An 18129-nucleotide genomic window follows, 5' to 3' on the forward strand; every position below is an offset into this window, starting at 1 on the left:
TTTGGGCCTGAAGTCTCAGAATAGAACAGAATAGGACGTTAGGGCTGAGATCATCTGGTACAATTTTATGCTAATCGAAAAATTCTTGCCTTCTTGTCACCGTGCCCTGGCAGTAAACAACACCGCCACCCCAGATCCTCCAATCCGAGCCCCAAAGGTATGATGTCATCGCTCCGCCCTGCATCCCCAAGCCCCAGAGCGTCAGGTCTCCAAGCTACCCATCTCTGCACCAGTTCCAGCAGCGCCTGCGCATTGTGGGGCCGGTCGGGTCGGGGACGGACGCGTGCGCGCTGCGAGGGGGCGGGGCTAGTGCGCACGCAGCTTCATCCCCTTCCCAGCCCTTTCTCTTCCCGGTTTCCCTGTCAGCCTGCGGGTCGGGTCTGACGGCTGCTTCCGGTAGGAGCGCGGTGCAGGGCAAGTCGGTCTCGGCTCCTCGTCATGTCCTACGGCCCCCTAGACATGTACCGGAACCCGGGGGCCTCGGGGCCCCCGCTCCGTGACTTCAACAGCATCATCCAGACGTGCAGTGGCAACATCCAGCGGATCAGCCAAGCCAGTGAGCCGGGGTACCGGGCTGGGGGGCGGGGACCATCCTGGGGACAGGCCTGGGTGAGACTGCCGGGACGCGGAGCCCGGCCAAGGCCACAGCCGAGGCCGTCTCGGGCTCTCCGCTCTGGGTGCGGCGGGCTGCCATCCTCGAGTCTGCCAGGCCCAGGCTCCCTGAGAGTCCCTAGCCCCAGCTGAAGCTCGAGTTTCTTCTCAAGAGTTCTGCCCTAAAGGTGTTGGGGCCAGGACTACAGTCCTGACAACTCCGGGGTGGGAGGGTGTATATGTGTCCTCTCCAGAGTACTAAGTGAGTCGACGTGGTGCAGTGGTCAGCCGAGTTTTTCCTGTCATCTGCCTCCCTCCACCCACCTCTCTTTCCTCTTTGATCTGGGTCTGGAGTTGTTTACTGGTTTAGACTTTACTTTCTGCTCAGCTTCTGGCTTCTTGGACGTCAGCAGCTTTCAATTAAGGGAAGTGGAGAGTGCATATGTTTTGGTGATTTTAACCCAGTTCTTTCTGTAATGGATTTTGAAATCAGACACAATGACTTTAAGGGGTGAGATTCTGCTTTAATAAAGAGATTTCACCGAAAACATTTCAATTTATGTTGTCTTTGTAGCAAAAGATATACATATATTTTTGGATTTCAAGCCAATGAGGGTTTTGTTTTCCTTCCCCATTTAGTTACTCTTTTGAACTAACATGAGACACGGCAAAGGGACTTAGTCTCCATCAGCTAGCAAGTAAGACATGGCAGAGTTGGTGGTGGATTTCAGAATGTCATTGCTTGTCTTAAAACTACACACCATCCAACATTAGGGTCTGAATGAGACTGCAGTTGAATGAGTCAAATACAAGCTATTTCTTGTGCCTGAAAATCAGATCAGAACCTTGTAAACAAGAGGTCAGCAGCAACTATTTGGAAAGAATGGTATCATCATCATCTTTGTTTTTTATTGTGTTTTTGTGAGCTTGGTTGTCCTCTGTTAATAAGTAGAACTAGCTGGCCCTGAATTACAGTTATGTTCTATCTATCACTTTGCTTTAAATTTAAATGTATAATGTAGAATTTTGAGCTAGGGGAAGTTTCTGATGGAAAGCGTTTGAGCCTGGATGCTTGGAAAGTGGTAAGAAGAATATGTGGTCTATTAACTGCAGAAATTTCAAACAAAAATTAATATGACCACTGGTTAGAAAGTATAGTACTTTGTGTTCCAATTTCCTTTTGTGAGGGAGCCGTAGCCCAGATTAGATCAGAAAATTCTGGTTCAGGGCTGAAAGTTTCTTGTTGAGGCCAAATCTGATTTTAATGTCTATCTGTGAAATGTTCATTCTACATCTGTTTGAGTATCAGGCATGTAGTATGTATAGGAACTGGCATGGGTTCTTTTAACAGGGAATCCGTGGCATACATAACAACCAAAATAAAAAGTTGAAAGAGATCAGTACTATAGAAGAGGTGTAATAAAATTATAGATATTCAGGAGAGAGACACCTTTTTCATTTGGGGAGGGGCCAGGGGAGGTGTTTGGGCATTTGAGCTAGGTTTGGAAAGATGGTGGGAAGGATTTGAACTTTTGGCAGTAAAGAAGAGAATAAAATGAACAAGGTGCAGTAGTGGGAAAGCATGTGGTGTGTATAGAAAAGTAGAGTGATTTAATTTGGCTATAATGGTGAATTCCAGAAAGTAGTGGAAAATAGGATTGGAAAGGTAACTTGGGGCCCAAACATGGAGGACTGTAAGTGCTAAACTAAGGGGGCTTGGATTTAATTCTTTAGAAACATGTAAATTGAGTTGGAAGGGAGCGACTGGAATCATGGACACCAGGTAGGAACTGAAAATGCAAAGAAGGAAGGAAAAGATAGGAGAGGTATCTTTGGTGATAGAATTGATAAAGTTTATCTGTTGATTAAGCAGGCATGAGGGGAGTTCCCATTGTGGCTCTGTGGTTAACGAACTAGTATCCATGAGGATGTGCGTTTGATCCCTGGCCTTGCTCAGTGGGTTAATGATCTGGTGTTGCCATGAACTCTGGTGTAGGTCACAGACATAGCTTGGATCTGGTAGTGCTATGGCTTTTGTGTAGGCCTGCAGCTGTAGCTCCAATTCAGCCCTTAGCCCAGGATCTTCCATATGCTGCAGGTGTGGGCCTCAAGAAAAGTGGGCATTAGGCTCAAGTGGATAATTGAATTCAACTATTAATAACATTAATAACTGACATTTGAGTACATACTGTATGCCAGGTAATATAAATGCTTTATAGGAGTTTCTGCTGTGGCTCAGCAGGCTAAGGACCTGATATCGTCACTGTGAGGATTCGGGTTCAATCCCTGGCCTGGCTCAGTGGGCTAACGATCTGGTGTTGCTGCAAACTGTGGTCTAGGTCCTACGTGCAGCTCAGATCCAGTGTTGCCGTGGTTGTGGTATAGGTTGCAGCTGCAGCCTTAGTTCAACCCCTGGCCCAGGAACTTCCATATGCTGCAAGTGTGGCCATAAAAGAAAAAAAAAAAAGTGCTTTACATGCATTATTTTACCTAATTTTGTAACAACCCCGTGAAACAATTACCAATATTACTTCTTTTTAAGGGGTTAGGAAACAAGCTGAGAAAAGTTAAATAATTACCCAGCTAGCAAATGGCAAAACATAAATTTGAAACCAGATCTATGTCTTATGACCAGCATTTAGCCTTTTTATAGTTTTTAATTAATATTACAGTTTTGTAGCAGTTAACGCTTCAACAAGTTACAGGTGACTTTTTCTTTTCTTTCTTCCTTCCCTCCCTCCTCCCTTCCCTTCTCTTTCTGTCTGTCTGTCTTTCTTTCTTTCTTCCTTTCTCTTTCTTTCCTCTTCATAGGAAACTCTGGGGAATACATGAGCCTGTGGAACTTTTTTCTTCTTGTGGTGTGTATACTTCTGCTAGATTGTTAGTTCCTTTGAAGAATGGGACATGACTCATTCGTCTTTATATTTTTTGTACTTATCTCAGACCTAAGCATATGATAGATTCATTCATTCATTCACTGTTCAACAAATATTCTTTGAGTGTCTGCTGTGCACTGGGGATGGAGTGGTGAATAAGACAGACAAAATCCCTGCCCCGATAGTGTGTGTATATGTGTGTATGTTTGTGTTATGTATATATACGCACACACATATGCATATATACACATGTATAAATAATAGTAATCATAAGTGCTTCGAAGAAACAGTAAAGTAGGGTGAGGGGCTAGAGAGTGAAGACACAACGAGGGTGGGTGTGCTATTCTGTATTTTAGATCAGCTGGTCAAGGGAGGCCTTTCTGAGGAGGTCGCTTGAGTAGACACCCAAATGAAGTGAGTAAGGGGGCAACATGAGTAGCTGGGGGAAGCCATTCCTGGCAGAGGGAGTGGTAAGAGCAAAGATCTTGCTGTGTTCAAAGAATAGCGAGGAGGCTAGTGTGACTGGACTGCAGTTAGAGACTGAAACGTAGCAGGAAAAGAGGCCAGGGAGGTAGCGAGGGATCATATAATTTAGGGTCTTTTTTTTTTTTTTGTCTTTTCTAGGGCCGCACCCGCAGCATATGGAGGTTCCCAGGCTAGGGGTCTAATCAGAGCTGTAGCTTTCAACCTACGCCTGAGCCACAGTAACGCCAGATCCTCAATCCACTGAGTAAGGCCAGGGATCAAACCTGCAACCTCATGGTTCCTAGTCAGAGTCATTAACTGCTGAGCCACGACAGGAACTCCTCATTTACGGTCTTGATGCTTACCAAATTGTATTTAGTAGATTTGAGTGAATGAGGTTTTCTCTATAGTCTTGGAACCCTTCTTGCCTCATGGGTACCATATCCTATTACCCTAGGCAATGTGAGTTGAAATTCTTCTTCCCTTGGGATTGTCTGGTGAGGCAAGAGGAGTCTGAAATTGGTAGGGTGGATTGCTTCTACCCAGTTATCAGGCTTGTGCCCAACCCTCAAACATGGCCAGCATGCTGTAAATATACAGTCTGAAAGTGAGCTCCCAGACATATACCCCCATCCGTATAGTCCTGCAAGGACCTGTGCCCAGTGACAATTTAAGAGTATCCCTGTTCTTTTTTCTCAGTTGTTCAGCCACAGATGTAGGTTTGAAATTGCTGAGCAGTTCAGCCTGAAATACAGCAGGCCACTGTGTGGGTTGTTATAGGTACAGCTAAGGTTGACTGCCTGGTACAAAGGGTTGTTATCAGTGTGTGGGGGCTACAGAAGAAACCTGCTTGACTCTGCCTGTTGTGGAACAAAGGGTCTGGGCAAATATTGCTGAGGCAGATATAGGAAGTATTCTAACAGACTCCAAGTTATCTCTGAGAAGATTAAAGAACAGCATTTCTGTTCTTTAATGTTGCTAATTTTTTATACGATTTTGTTTACTAAAAAAATAAAAGAGTTGAACTTTTAAAACTGATTAATGTGAAATTCTGTGTGTGCGGAGGGTTCTTTCAAAGTTATTTTCATAGTGGGCCCTTGCTCTTTTTTTAACTTACTTTTTAAAAATTTATTTATTTTTGGGAGTTCCCGTCATGGTACAGTGGTTAACGAACCCGACTAGGAACCATGAGGTTGCGGGTTTGGTCCCTGGCCTTGCTCAGTGGGTTAACGATCCGGCGTTGCCATGAGCTGTGGTGTAGGTTGCATACGCGGCTCGGATCCCGCGTTGCTGTGGCTCTGGCGTAGGCTGGCGGCTACAGCTCCGATTTGACCCCTATCCTGGGAACCTCCATATGCCGTGGGTGCGGCCCAAGAAATAGCAACAACAACAACAAAAAGACAAAAAAAAATTTATTTATTTTTGGAGTTCCTGTCATGGCTCAGTGGAAACGAATTGGTCTAGGAACCATGAGATTGAGGGTTCGATCCCTGGCCTCGCTCAGTGGGTTAAGGATCCGGTTGCTATGAGCTGTGGTGTAGTTTGCAGATGCAGCTCAGATCTGGCGTTGCTGTAGCTCTGGTGTAGGCTGGCAGCTGCAGCTCCGATTCAACCCCTAGCCTGGAAACCTCCATATACCAAGGGTTCAGCCCAAAGGAAAAAAAAAAATTATTAATTTTTTTTTATGGCTGCCCTCACGGCATATGGAAGTTCTCAGGCCAGGGATTGAATCCCAGCTGCAGCTGCAACCTACTCTGGATCCTTTAACCCACTGTGCCAGGCTGGGAATCAAACCTACGCCCCGACAGCCACATGAGTCGCTGTAATCAGATTCTTAACCCACTGTGCCACAGCGAGAACTCCTTGGCCCCTTTGCTCTTTATTTCATTGCCATCCTCTTCAAGTCTTCATAATCTCAGCACCTCTAATCCAGCAGCATACACTCAGTCTCTGTTCCTATTCTGGTTCATCCTGATAATGCTATTAGCACTATGTCTAAAATTCTGTTTTTATTGTATTTCACTCACCTCCTCAAGAGGCTGCAGAGGCTCTCTGTTGCCTGCTTCATCAGCTCTCAACATTCTACCTTGCTTTCACTCTTTCTGTCGTCTTAACCCAAATTGGTTGTATTTTCTACTCCTCTTCACCCTTTGAGACAGGCAGGCTCTTTGCCTTAATATCCCTAAACTGGTTTTTGTTCCGTGATTTTGCTCATTCTGTTCCTCCTTTCTATAGTCTTTCCCTACCTCACTACCTTCCTAAATTATGCAGATCCTATGAGTTGTGCTTAAATCCTGCCCCTTGTAACTAAGCCTTCCTTTGCTTTTGAAAGAGACAGAAGTCTGAAAGGGCCTGGGCTTTAGGCTCAGCAGATCAGTGACTGAGTCCTTACTCCTTTGTGTTGTACTGTTATCCCTGGGCAGGCTAGTGCCCGTTTTGTCTGTGAAATGAAGGGTATTGTTAAATGGGATGTCTGAAGGTGCCTAGTATGGTGCCTGGCACCTAGTAGACATTCAGTAAATGGTGACATTATTGGTGGAGTCCCTTTCCCCAATATAGTTTTGTAGTTAAGTGAGCAGGCTCAGAAGTCAGACTGTCTGGGTTTGAGTCCTGGATCTGCTTCTTAATAGCTACGTAGGCATATGGCTGGACCTCTCTATTTTTCAATTTCCTTATTGTTAAAATGGAGTTAATAATAATCTCTGCTTCATAGAATTGCGAGAATTAAATGAGGTAATTTATGTAAAGTGCTCAGAAACAGTGCCTTCAACACGGTGTTTAAGAAATGTTCACCATCATTTTTTTTGTTTTTACTTTGAATTTACAAGCAGTTTCCTTTAATAATTTAGCGTTTTATTCTGTAGTTTTTAATTAATTCATGCTTTTTGACCTTGTCATTCCAGCTGAAAGATCACCATTAGTTTTGTGGGGATGGCGACTGTGCATTGTACACTTCTCTTTAGCTACAGTGCCTGGCACAGCAGCGGATACGTAGTTGGCATTCAATATGTACTTAATTGATTTTATCATTGCTAAGTACATTTTCTTGGTCTCAAGTTTGATAATAATAGCTATCCTTAATTGTGTTCTTTTAAGTGCCAGGCTTTGTTCTAAATTTAGCTTCATATTATCTTATGTCATCCTTACAACAATCATATGAGGATTTTCCCTTTTTTTTTTTTGTCTTTTTGCCATTTCTTGGGCCGCTCTTGTGGCATATGGAGGTTCCCAGGCTAGGGGTCTAATCGAAGCTGTAGCCACTGCCCTAGGCCACAGCCACAGCAACGCTGGATCCGAGCCGCCTCTGTGACCTACACCACAGCTCACGGCAACGCCAGATCCTTAACCCACTGAGCAAGGCCAGGGATCGAACCCACAACCTCATAGTTCCTAGTTGGATTCGTTAACCACTGCGCCACGACGGGAACTCTGTTTTTCCCATTTTTTAGGCAAGGAAACTGAGGCATGGAGGAATGAGCCTTTTGCTCCAGGTCACAAAGCTAGGAAATGGTGGAACCAGGAATACCACAAAGGCAGTCTTAGTTCAGAGTCTATGCCCTTAACTGCTACGTGTTCTTACACTGGTATGGTAAATATAAGATTATACCTTTGATATTTAGTATTCATATTCAGTTTAGTTTAGAGCTTTACTGTTGCAATAGAGTGGCTTCATTTTAGCGGCCACGTGGAACCCGTGCCACAGCTCTAACCAGAGCCACAGCAGTGACAATGCCATATTCTTAACCCACTGATAAGAATGGCTACTTTTAAAAAGTCAGATCGTCTTCATTATAGCTATGCAAAAGCAATACATTTTTACCTGTATGGTAGTTGCTTTTGATATCACTAGACTTTGATTTAGATTAAGGTTCATCTGGAGATTGAGATTCTGCTTAAAGCTGATAACAGCAAAAAGCACATAAAGACTTCATTTAGAGTAGTTCTTAGTGTGGATATTAGCTGTAATATGCAATAAATTGATTTGCTTCATAGTCTTTTAAAAGTTTTAGCCAGGACATGCTTTTAAAAATGAGAGGTCAGTGATAAGAGAAATTGAGACCTAGTTTTAAAAATAACAAAATTGCTTACACAGAACTGAAGGACTTTTCTTTATATTTGGCCTAGTCATCTGGTTTCCAGGATTATATAGCATTTCCTAGAGGATAGGGACCAATTATTTTCATACAAAATGTTTTAAGAAATCAATCTAAAGTAAAACTTACTACAATGCTTGAAAAGGATTCTAACCAAGCTGACCAGAAAACCTTTTTTAGATTCAATCCATTTTGATAAAAATTGTTCCAAAAAGTATCTCTTTACTTTTCGACATTTTAAGTACATTCACCTGAAGATAAGTGTATATGCAAACATTCTGTTTCTTTTTGTGCATTAGGTTTAAGGGATACAGTTCTTTTTTCTTTTCTTTTCTTTTCTTTTTGTCTTTTTTGTTGTTGTTGTTGTTGTTGTTGTCGTTGCTATTTCTTGGGCTGCTCCTGCGGCATATGGAGGTTCCCAGGCTAGGGGTTGAATCGGAGCTGTAGCCGCCGGCCTATGCCAGAGCCACAGCAACGCGGGATCCTTAACCCACTGAGCAAGGGCAGGGACCGAACCTGAAACCTCATGGCTCCTAGTCGGATTGGTTAACCACTGCGCCACGACGGGAACTCCGGGATACAGTTCTTAATTGTAAAACAGATCAGTCACTGAGACAGGATTTTTGAATAAATCCCTGGTGTTGTTGATTATGGAGGGAAGTATACAAAACAATTCTATGTCTTTGGGTTCCAGTGAACGAAGACACTGCTATCCTTATAATTTGAGTTTTGGGGCATCTGATAGCTGAGTCTTGTTGGAAACTTTTAGGAAAATATCAATATCCAGGAATTTAGATAGAATTGATGGAGGCTTGGGTTAATTCTGGTGCTTAGCTATAAAGGCCTTAAGTCAGAAAAGTCTAGGTTAAAAAAAAAAGTTCTCAGCTGCAAATATATAAAGAACAGCTGATTTTAATTGATTTTTCCCCATAGTCTATAAAATCCCAATTACTGTTTAGGGTATTTAATAAGTTTTGTGGGTTTTCTTTTCTTTTTTTTTTTGCGTTTTTAGGGCTGTAGTCATGGCGTATGGAAGTTCCCAGGTTAAGGGTCAAATCAGAGCTGCAGCTCCTGGCCTATGCCACAGCCACAGCAATGTGGGATCTGAGCCATGACTTTGACCTACACCACAGCTCACGGCAATGACGGATCCCCAACCCACTGAGTGAGGCCAGGGATCGAACCTGCATCCTCATGGATACTAGTTGGGTTTATTTCTGCTGCTCCACAGAAGGAAATCTGTGTAAGTTTTGTGGGGTTTTTTTTTGTTTGTTTTTTTTGGTTTTTTTTTTTTTTTTTTGCTTTTTTTGGCCAGCTCTCACGGCATATGGAGGTTCCCAGGCTAGGAGTCCAACTGGAGCTGTAGCCACTGGCCTACACCACAGCCACAGCAAAACAGGATCTGAGCCATGTATGCGACCTACACCACAGCTCACAGCAATACCAGATCTCTGACCCACTGAGTGAACCTGTGTCCTCATGGTTACTAGTCGGATTCATTTCCGCTGTGCCACAATGGAACTCCCTCCATGTAAGTTTTTTTTTGTTGTTGTTGTTGTTGCTATTTCTTGGGCCGCTCCCGAGGCATGTGGAGGTTCCCAGGCTAGGGGTTGAATCAGAGCTGTAGCCACCGGCCTACGCCAGAGCCACAGCAACGAGGGATCCGAGCCTCGTCAGCAACCTACACCACAGCTCATGGCAACGCCGGATCGTTAACCCACTGAGCAAGGGCAGGGACCGAACCCGCAACCTCATGGTTCCTAGTCGGATTCGTTAACCACTGTGCCACGACGGGAACTCCCCATGTAAGTTTTGATAAATAATTAATAAGTTGAAACTTTGACATTATCTCTAGTATAAGAAGAGTGCCCTGTATAGAGACAGTCAGTTAGATGAGCTCTGTTTCCTTCAACTAGGATACTGGTAACATTTACCTTTATGTCACACTTTATTCAACTGATTATTTTCAAGGGTGTGTACATATGTGTGGTTATGCAAATAAAAAAATGAGTAGAATGTGATCCAGAGGCATGTCGTTAGTCCAGTCCCATTTGTACATAGGCGGAGTCTCTCTAAGCCAAACCCTGGCTTGCAAAAGCACCATTTGCAAGCATCATTCTGGGAGCAGAGCTTCTTCATTATTGTTGAATTTTAGCATTAAGCAGTGATGGGAGTACTTAGAGAATATTTAGCCCTTATATAACTGTAATAATTTAATAAGGAAAAAAGCCCCACTCACACAAATAGTAAGTACTGTGGCAAATATATGTTAGTTAAACCCTAATATCGTATACGATTGGTGAAAAGAGACCCAGCAACATGAAATGACTTGCTTGGTGCCACACATCTAGTTAGTGGTTGAGTCTGGCTTAGAGTTTATTCCTAACTCACATTCATTCATATCTTCTGCCTTAAAGTGTCAAGACATAAAACAAAGGCTAACTCAATTAATCAGCAGTTACTTTGTACCCACTGGGTGTTCAGCACTCTGCTGGACTCTGTTGAATACACAGGAACATTCTCAAAGGTGGGAGGGAGTTGGGGAAGGGAGCAGGTCAGAGCAAGGGCATCAGCTATCTGGAGCAGAGAGCTGTTAAGTTAGGGAGCTACCAGATAAGCAGGGTGGGGCTAAGTGAGACATTGGAATGGAAGCTGCCCTATGTCGCTACATTCTGTTTATTTCCTTTAGGCACCAGCCTTTTGAGAGAACATAATGTGCCGTAATGAACATAGCTATTGGAATTAGCCCTGGGTTTGAATTCTGGTTATTATGACACTGCTCAAAACCATCAGTGGCTTCCAATTTCACTAAAATTTGAAGTTCTAGTGGGTTAAGGATCTGGCGTTGTCACTGTTGCAGCTTGGGTCACTGCTGTGATGCAGCTTTGATCCCTGGACTGGGAACTTACACATGCATGGGTGTGCCCCTCCCCCCAATTTGACATGCTCGCCTAGTTTGCAAGGCCCCATGGAATCTAGCTCCCCGCTCCATCTTACCTCTCTCTTGCTCACTCTAGCCACCCTGGCCTCTTCCTGTGCCTCCATCACAAGTGCTCTTGCCCTGGGGACTTTGTGCTTAATACTCTGCTAGAAAGCTTCTCCCCCAGATATTTCCCGTAGCTGCTCTTTCACTTCCTTTAGGTCTCTGCCCTATGTCACCTTATCAGAGAGGTCTTCTCTGACCACACTAAACTAGTGTAAACTAGTACCCTCTCCCTGCCTTGTTTGTCCAGCCCTTACCCAAATTTATTTTTCTTCATAGCACTTATCACCACCTGATATCTCTTTTCCTTAAAATATAAGCTTATTGAGAGCAGTTATCTTCTAGAACATAGAACAATGTAGAGTAGGTACTCTGAATAAATGAACGAATGAGTTTTGTAATGCTTATGAGACTCAGTATGTCCATCTGTAATAATGCTGCTGGACTCTAGTAAGATAATGCTTATCAAGTGTAAAGGAGGAGTTCCCATCGTGGCTCAGTGGTGAACGAATCCGACTAGGAACCATGAGGTTGTGGGTTCGATCCCTGGCCTTGCTCAGTGGGTTAAGGATCCCGCGTTGCCGTGAGCTGTGGTGTAGGTTGCAGAGGTGGCTCAGATCCAGCATTGCTGTGGCTGTGGTGTAGGCCGGCAGCTACAGCTCTGATTAGACCCCTAGCCTGGGAACCTCCATATGGTGCAGGAGCGGCCCTAGAAAAGGCAAAAAGACACACGCACGCCCGCGCGCGCGCGCACACACACACACAAAGTGTAAAGGAAAAACACTTCTCTTGTGTTTCTTTCATCCTCAGTACTTCTGATACCAGATGTTTGAGTTTACCATACACCAAGCAGTTCTCAGATTCTCTGAGCATCAATTAGGTATCCTGTAGTTTAACTTGATTCTGACACTATTTACCTGGAGTTAGATCAGATTCCACAAGTTAAGGCCTTAGTCCCACGAGACTCCACCCCCCCACCCCCACCCCCGCCGCCTGAGCCTTTGGTTGCCAGTTTTAAGTCCAAGTTGTTGGTCTGTGCTTCTGACTAGTAGGCTATATTGGAAGTTCCCATGACTCCCTCTTTGGGTTCAGTTAGTTTGCTAGCACAGCTCACATAACTCAGGAGAACATTTATTTACTAGATTACTGGTTGATTATAAAAGGATGTAATTCAGGAATAGCTGGATGGAAGAGGTACCTGGAGGAAGGTATGTAGGAAGAGGCTCAGAACTTCCAAGCTCTCTCTGGGCACTGATACCCTCCCCATATCACCATGTGTTCTCCAGTCCAGAAGCTCATCAAATCTAGGTCAAGAATTTGTAGAGTTTAATCTGTGCGTGTCCCCCCTTGCCCCCAACTCCACACTATTCCCCTTTCCAGCGGTTGGTGGGTAAGGCTAAAAGTTCCAATCTGCTAATCATTTAGTCTTTCTGGTGACTAGCCCTACTTAACCTAAGGCTATCAGGGGCCCTACCCTAAGTCACCTCAGTAGGTTAACTTGGTATGCTCAAAAGGAGCTCTTTATGAATAACAAAAGACACTCCTATCACTCAGGAAATTACAAGACTTTAGGAGTTTTGTGCCAAGAACTGGAGACAAAAACCAAATATTTTTTTTTACTATACCACATCAAGTACCTAGCTCTATGTCTGACACAGGGTGAATGCTCAGTAAATACTAATGTCTGTCCTTTTTCTTAAATTCTTTTTTTAACCATCTAGCTGATGGCTTTAGTGACATTCTGATTCCCATTTGACTTAGATAAGAAGGACACTGTCTCTTAGTGATGAAAAATGGTTATTTATATCTTATGTAATGCTTTTGTAGCAGAATGCAGGGTGTTTTTGTTTTGTTTTGTTTTGTCTTTGGCCAAACCCATGGCATATGGAAATTCTTGGGCCAGAGATTGAATCTGAGCTGCATCTGCAACCTACATACACCACAGCTGTGACAATGCCAGATCCTTAACCAGCTGCACCACAGCAGAAACTTCAGAATGCAGTATTTTATAGTGCTTACATTTTTTTATGGAACCATTAAGCTAAAAACCCTCATTTAATAGAATAGTTATATTTTTGGAAAGTTTGTCAAAAGACAGATCTTCTATCAAGTGAATCCTTTATTTCTGTGATAAAATTGGAGTTGTATCTTTGCTTTAAAAATGGTCTCAAAATAAGATAAAATCATAATTTGAAGTGTTACAAACTTATATATTCTCGACTTTGAAAACTTGCTTTATAATACCCATGATGACATAGTGATTTGGGGTGGGGAGTGTTGACCTAAAACAAAAAACTGCCAGATATTTCTCCAGCAAAGAAAGGTGTATTCAGGATCAGCAGAGAAATGCCATTTGGGGCAGTAGTCATGGCAAGCCAAGCGCAAGTCCCCTCATGGCTAGGGAAGGAGGACACTCTTGTAGAGGGAAAAGGAAGTTGGGCAGGCTATAGTAAACAAAGGGTCCAAGGCTTTTCCGTGACTAACAGGGCTACCTGTTGGGCTTTGCTCTTGTGTCAGGATGTGAGAGCTCCCCCTTCTGTTCTCCCAGCTCTGTTTAATTGAGGTTTTTTTTTTTTCTTTCTCTTTTTTTAGGGCCGCACTCACAGCATATGGAGGCTCCCAGGCTAGGGGTTGAATCAGGAGCTGTAGCCGCCGGCCTACACCACAGCCACAGTAACACCAGATCTGAGCCGCATCTGCAGCCTACACCACAGCTCATGGCAACACCGGATCCTCAACTCACTGAGCAAGGCCTGGGATCAAACCTGCATCGTCATGGAAGCTAGTCAGATTGTTTCTGCTGAGCCCCAATGGGAACTCCTAATTGAGGTTTCTGATTATTAATTTTTATAGGAGAAATAATTTGTACACTCTGCTAAGGATTAGGTTATGGGTAGTTACCCAGCGATCACCTAGAAAATTTTGTTTAATCCCTATTTCTTAGCAGATTTAGAGGCTATTAGCATATCTGTGGGTTTTTTGTTTTTTTGGAGGTTTTTTTTTGTTTTTGTTATTTTTGGTTTTTAGGGCTGCACCTGCAGCATATGAAAGTTTCCAGGCCAGGGGTCAAATTGGAGCTACAGCTGCTGGCCCACAGCACACCACAGCAACATGGAATCTGCGACCTACACTGCAGCTCATGGCAATGCAGGATTCCCAACCCACTGATCAAGGCCAGGGATTAAAATATTTCCTCATGGATACTAGTTGGATTCATTTCCGCTGCGCCACAAATGAGAACTCCCACATATCTCTGTTTTTTTAAGGTAACTGGTGCTTAATAAACTTCAGCTTGCCTTTTTACTACTCTTGGTGACCAAATTAGGGATAAATTTATGACTATGATACCCAAATTTGGTTACCTAAGGAATACTGTTGTGTGATAAACAGTTTTTAAAATTCAGAAGTCTAATAAATGAAGGTTCTTTCTCATTGGGTATGGAAGCCTTGTATATATACTGTTCCTGTGATATACACAATTAAATATATACATTGTTAATTTGTGTATATCATAGGAACAGTATGTACACTAAACCAGTCATTTAGCAATCTGGTGTTTCACAAGTGCAACTTCATATTAATCCTGAGAGGATAGGAAAGGCCCTCACAAAGGAGACTGTCTTTTGACTGGAGGAGCCATATACCTATTGTGTTCTCTTCTCTCTTGAAGTTCCAGTGAAACTTGAAGATGATTGTTTCCCTTGGCAAAGAGTACTCTATTATTGTGTTCTGAGTTCCAGCTGCTTACAGCAGAGGACAGTGAATGCTCTTAAATGCAAGTATGCAAGCAAACAAAAAAGTCGTACAATAAAATTCCAACCTCTATGAATGAATGAATGAATCTCCCTCATCCTCCCCTCCAACCAAAAAAATAAAATAGAAAGTAGAGCACAAGAAATCAAGGGCTCTATTCCTAGCACAGAAATCATTGAGGGACAAGGGTGTTCAGATTCCCAGGCGGGCTGGTGTTAAGAGTGTTTTTCCTTTTTTTTTTTGGTCTTTTTAGGGCCATACCCATGGCATATGGAAATTCCCAGGGTCGGGGTTGAATCAGAGCTGTAGTTGCTGGCCTGTGGCACAGCCCACAGCCACAGCAATGCCAGATCCAAGCTGGGTCTGCGAGCTGTACCACAGCTCATGACAATGACGGATCCTCAATCCACTGAGCAAGGCCAGGGATCCGATCTGCGTCCTCATGGATACTAGTCAGATTCGCTTCTGCTGAGCCACAAGGGGAACTCCAAGAGTGTTTTTCCTTATTGATAGGTAATCAGTTCCTCTGGACCTCTGCTTTCCTAGTCCAGGGCCAGGGGCCTAAACATTAGCATTCAAACATGATCATTTCTAATCTTAGCAAAATACCTAGGAAAAGGTAGAGAAATCCGAACAAAATGATCCACTGACTACAGACAGCATAGCTGAAAGAACATAGGCATTAGAGTCTGAAGTACCTAGGACGGAATTTTTTGCCCTGCTACTTACTGTGTACCCTTATAGAAGATACTTAACTTCTCTGAATGTGTTTCCTAATCTGAAAAATGAAGATACATCTATTTCAGACTGTCACTATGAAAACGAGTAAGATAATATGTACAAAGCTCCTAAGATAGTACTTGGCACAAAGAAGTGCTCAATTAGTGGTAACTTATTATTAATAATAAATGTACATTGTCTTTCCAGAAATATTTACTATATAAAATTATTGTGTACTAGTGTATTTAAGTTTTTTGGTTTTTTTTTTTTTTGTCTTTGTCTTTTCTAGGGCCACACCCATGGCATATGGAGGTTCCCAGGCTAGGGATCCAATCGAAGCTATAGCCGCTGGCCTACGCCACAGCCACAGCAACGCCAGATCCGAGCCGTGTCTGCGACCTACACCGCAGCTCACGGAAATGCTGGATCCTTAACCCATGGAGTGAGGCCAGGGATTGAACCCGAAACCTTGTGGTTCCTAGTTGGATTCGTTAACCACTGAGCCATGATGGGAACTCTGGATTTAAGTTTTTATCGTTGTGAATTGATACCTGGTATCAAGGCCATTCTAATAAAAGTGACATTTTAACCAGTGCCATAGAGATCTAGCAAAATGAAGTGACGAACAAAACCACCATCCTCTGCTTGGTGGCATAGTTACTCTAGTAGGAGAAAGGCAGACCGCATAAGTAGTTTTCGAAAAGAATGTATATGTCAAGGTCTTGATCATAGCATGCTTTCTATTAGTTGTTTGTACTTATTCAGGATGTGGAACGTCCAGTGATATGAGAAGTAGGTGCTCCTGATGACTGTATTTTTCTTTTTAATAAACCTTCTTTCCCCTTCTCCCCAGCTGCTCAGATAAAGAATTTGATGAGCCAACTGGGAACTAAGCAGGATTCCAGCAAGTTACAGGAAAACCTGTGAGTAACCTGCTAACAAGGTTGGGATTTGTGAGGGCCCTTTGAGGACACACTAAATGTCCTTGCTGCATGGGCAGCTGAGGTTTCAGGCCTATGGAGTCAGAACAAGAGGTGGTGGGACATGAGGTCATAGCGGGATCTATAGAAGTTGCAACAAAATATATTAATGGGTTGTGATCTCTTCTGCGTCTCAAAGCCCTTGAACTCTGCTTCTTTCTTGCCTTGGGCAGTTTAGCAGAACAATTTAGGGAAGCAGAGAGAGAATCCCTACCACTCTTAAAACTACATTCTGTTTTATTTTTTTATTTTTATTTTTTATTTTTTGTCTTTTTGCTATTTCTTGGGCCGCTCCTGCGGCATATAGAGGCTCCCAGGCTAGGGGTTGAATCGGAGCTGTAGCCACCGGCCTACGCCAGGGCCACAGCAACTTGGGATCCGAGCCGCATCTGCAACCTACACCACAGCTCACGGCAACGCCGGATCGTTAACCCACTGAGCAAGGGCAGGGACCGAACCCGCAACCTCATGGTTCCTAGTCGGATTCGTTAACCACTGCGCCACGACGGGAACTCCTACATTCTGTTTTAATGAGCTTCCGTGTTGGCAGAGGACTCCTGATGATCTACAGAGCTTGTCCAATTTAGCTGGATTTCCAACTATATGTAATAATAGGAAAATGTATTCAGAAAGACCTGAGGAGAGTCTGAGCAAGAGAATAGTAGAGTAGATTCTTTTTATCATGTTCTTCTTGACTCCATCTCTGCTTTTAGAAGTTCTCATTTTCATCTTTAGAATCTACTGCATCATATTCTTTGTTTCCTGTCCTAGATGTTGTGAAGTGGGAAGTAACTTACTGCCTTGAGCTTTTCCCAGGGAGATGTGAGCTCTGCAGATGTCCGTGCTGTCTGGGATGTTCAGGCTACTGATTGACTCCCTCTTTGGGTTTTTGTTTGTTTGTTTGTTTGATTGTTTATTTTGACTCCCTCTTGGTTTTGACTCTCTTATTTTGGTTTTTTGTTTTGTTTTTGTTTCCTTAAATCTCAGGGACCCCTTTGCAGTGAAAAAACACTAATAATTAGTGTGGTTTCTCTGTCCTCCCTTAAAACCTCTGTAGAAATGACCAGATAGTAGAGGAGACAATGACTGAAGGAAGATCTTTTTGTTATTTCCGCTACCCTGCATTTCCACTTAATATAGCACATACTCTTTCCTCTTTAATTTCTTTCCCCCTCTGCTCCTTACATTTTTTTTTTTTTACGCAGTATAGGGCTTATTTGTTTTGGAGGGAAGAGCCAGAAAATCAAGCACAAAGGCCAGGTAGGGAGCCAAGGGTAAAGTTGAAAAAGCAGCAGCTTTAAGACAGAATGTAGGAGGTTATCTTTAGAGGTTGTTACCCAGGGTAGAAGCTGTGCTTCTAATGCACCTTTCGCCCAACCCAGTGCCTGGATTCTGTCGCTAGTCAGTGGGCTGTTACAGGCAGTGACTGTCCAGAACTCCTGGGCGTTTCAGTGTGAGAGTTGTGGGAGTGATTCGGTGTGTTAAAACTATTAGATTGAGGTGTGGGAGTGGTTGCTCTTGTATTTCTATCAGAACTGCTGAAAATGCTTTTCTTTTCTCCCCAAAGAGTTAAAATACCTAATCAGCAGGTTTCTTTGAAGCAGGTTCTTTCTACTCAGTAATACGAAGACAGCTGGAAGGGAGTGTAACCAGGTACTGTTTCCTGA

At 43.3% G+C, this 18129-nt stretch overlaps 1 protein-coding gene across 1 annotated transcript in view; it reads left to right on the top strand.

The window, feature by feature from the left end:
* Positions 1 to 301: 301 nt before the first annotated feature.
* STX12 (syntaxin 12) overlaps positions 302 to 18129 on the top strand; it is a 42720-nt gene continuing 24892 nt past the window's right edge. The window contains exons 1-2 of the mRNA XM_047792840.1: positions 302 to 556; positions 16336 to 16405. Coding sequence (XP_047648796.1) covers positions 439 to 556; positions 16336 to 16405 — 188 coding nt within the window. The 5' untranslated portion in view covers positions 302 to 438. The remainder of the gene's footprint in view (positions 557 to 16335; positions 16406 to 18129) is intronic.

The sequence above is a fragment of the Phacochoerus africanus genome, chromosome 8, assembly GCF_016906955.1.
Source record: "Phacochoerus africanus isolate WHEZ1 chromosome 8, ROS_Pafr_v1, whole genome shotgun sequence".
Lineage (NCBI taxonomy): Eukaryota > Metazoa > Chordata > Mammalia > Artiodactyla > Suidae > Phacochoerus > Phacochoerus africanus.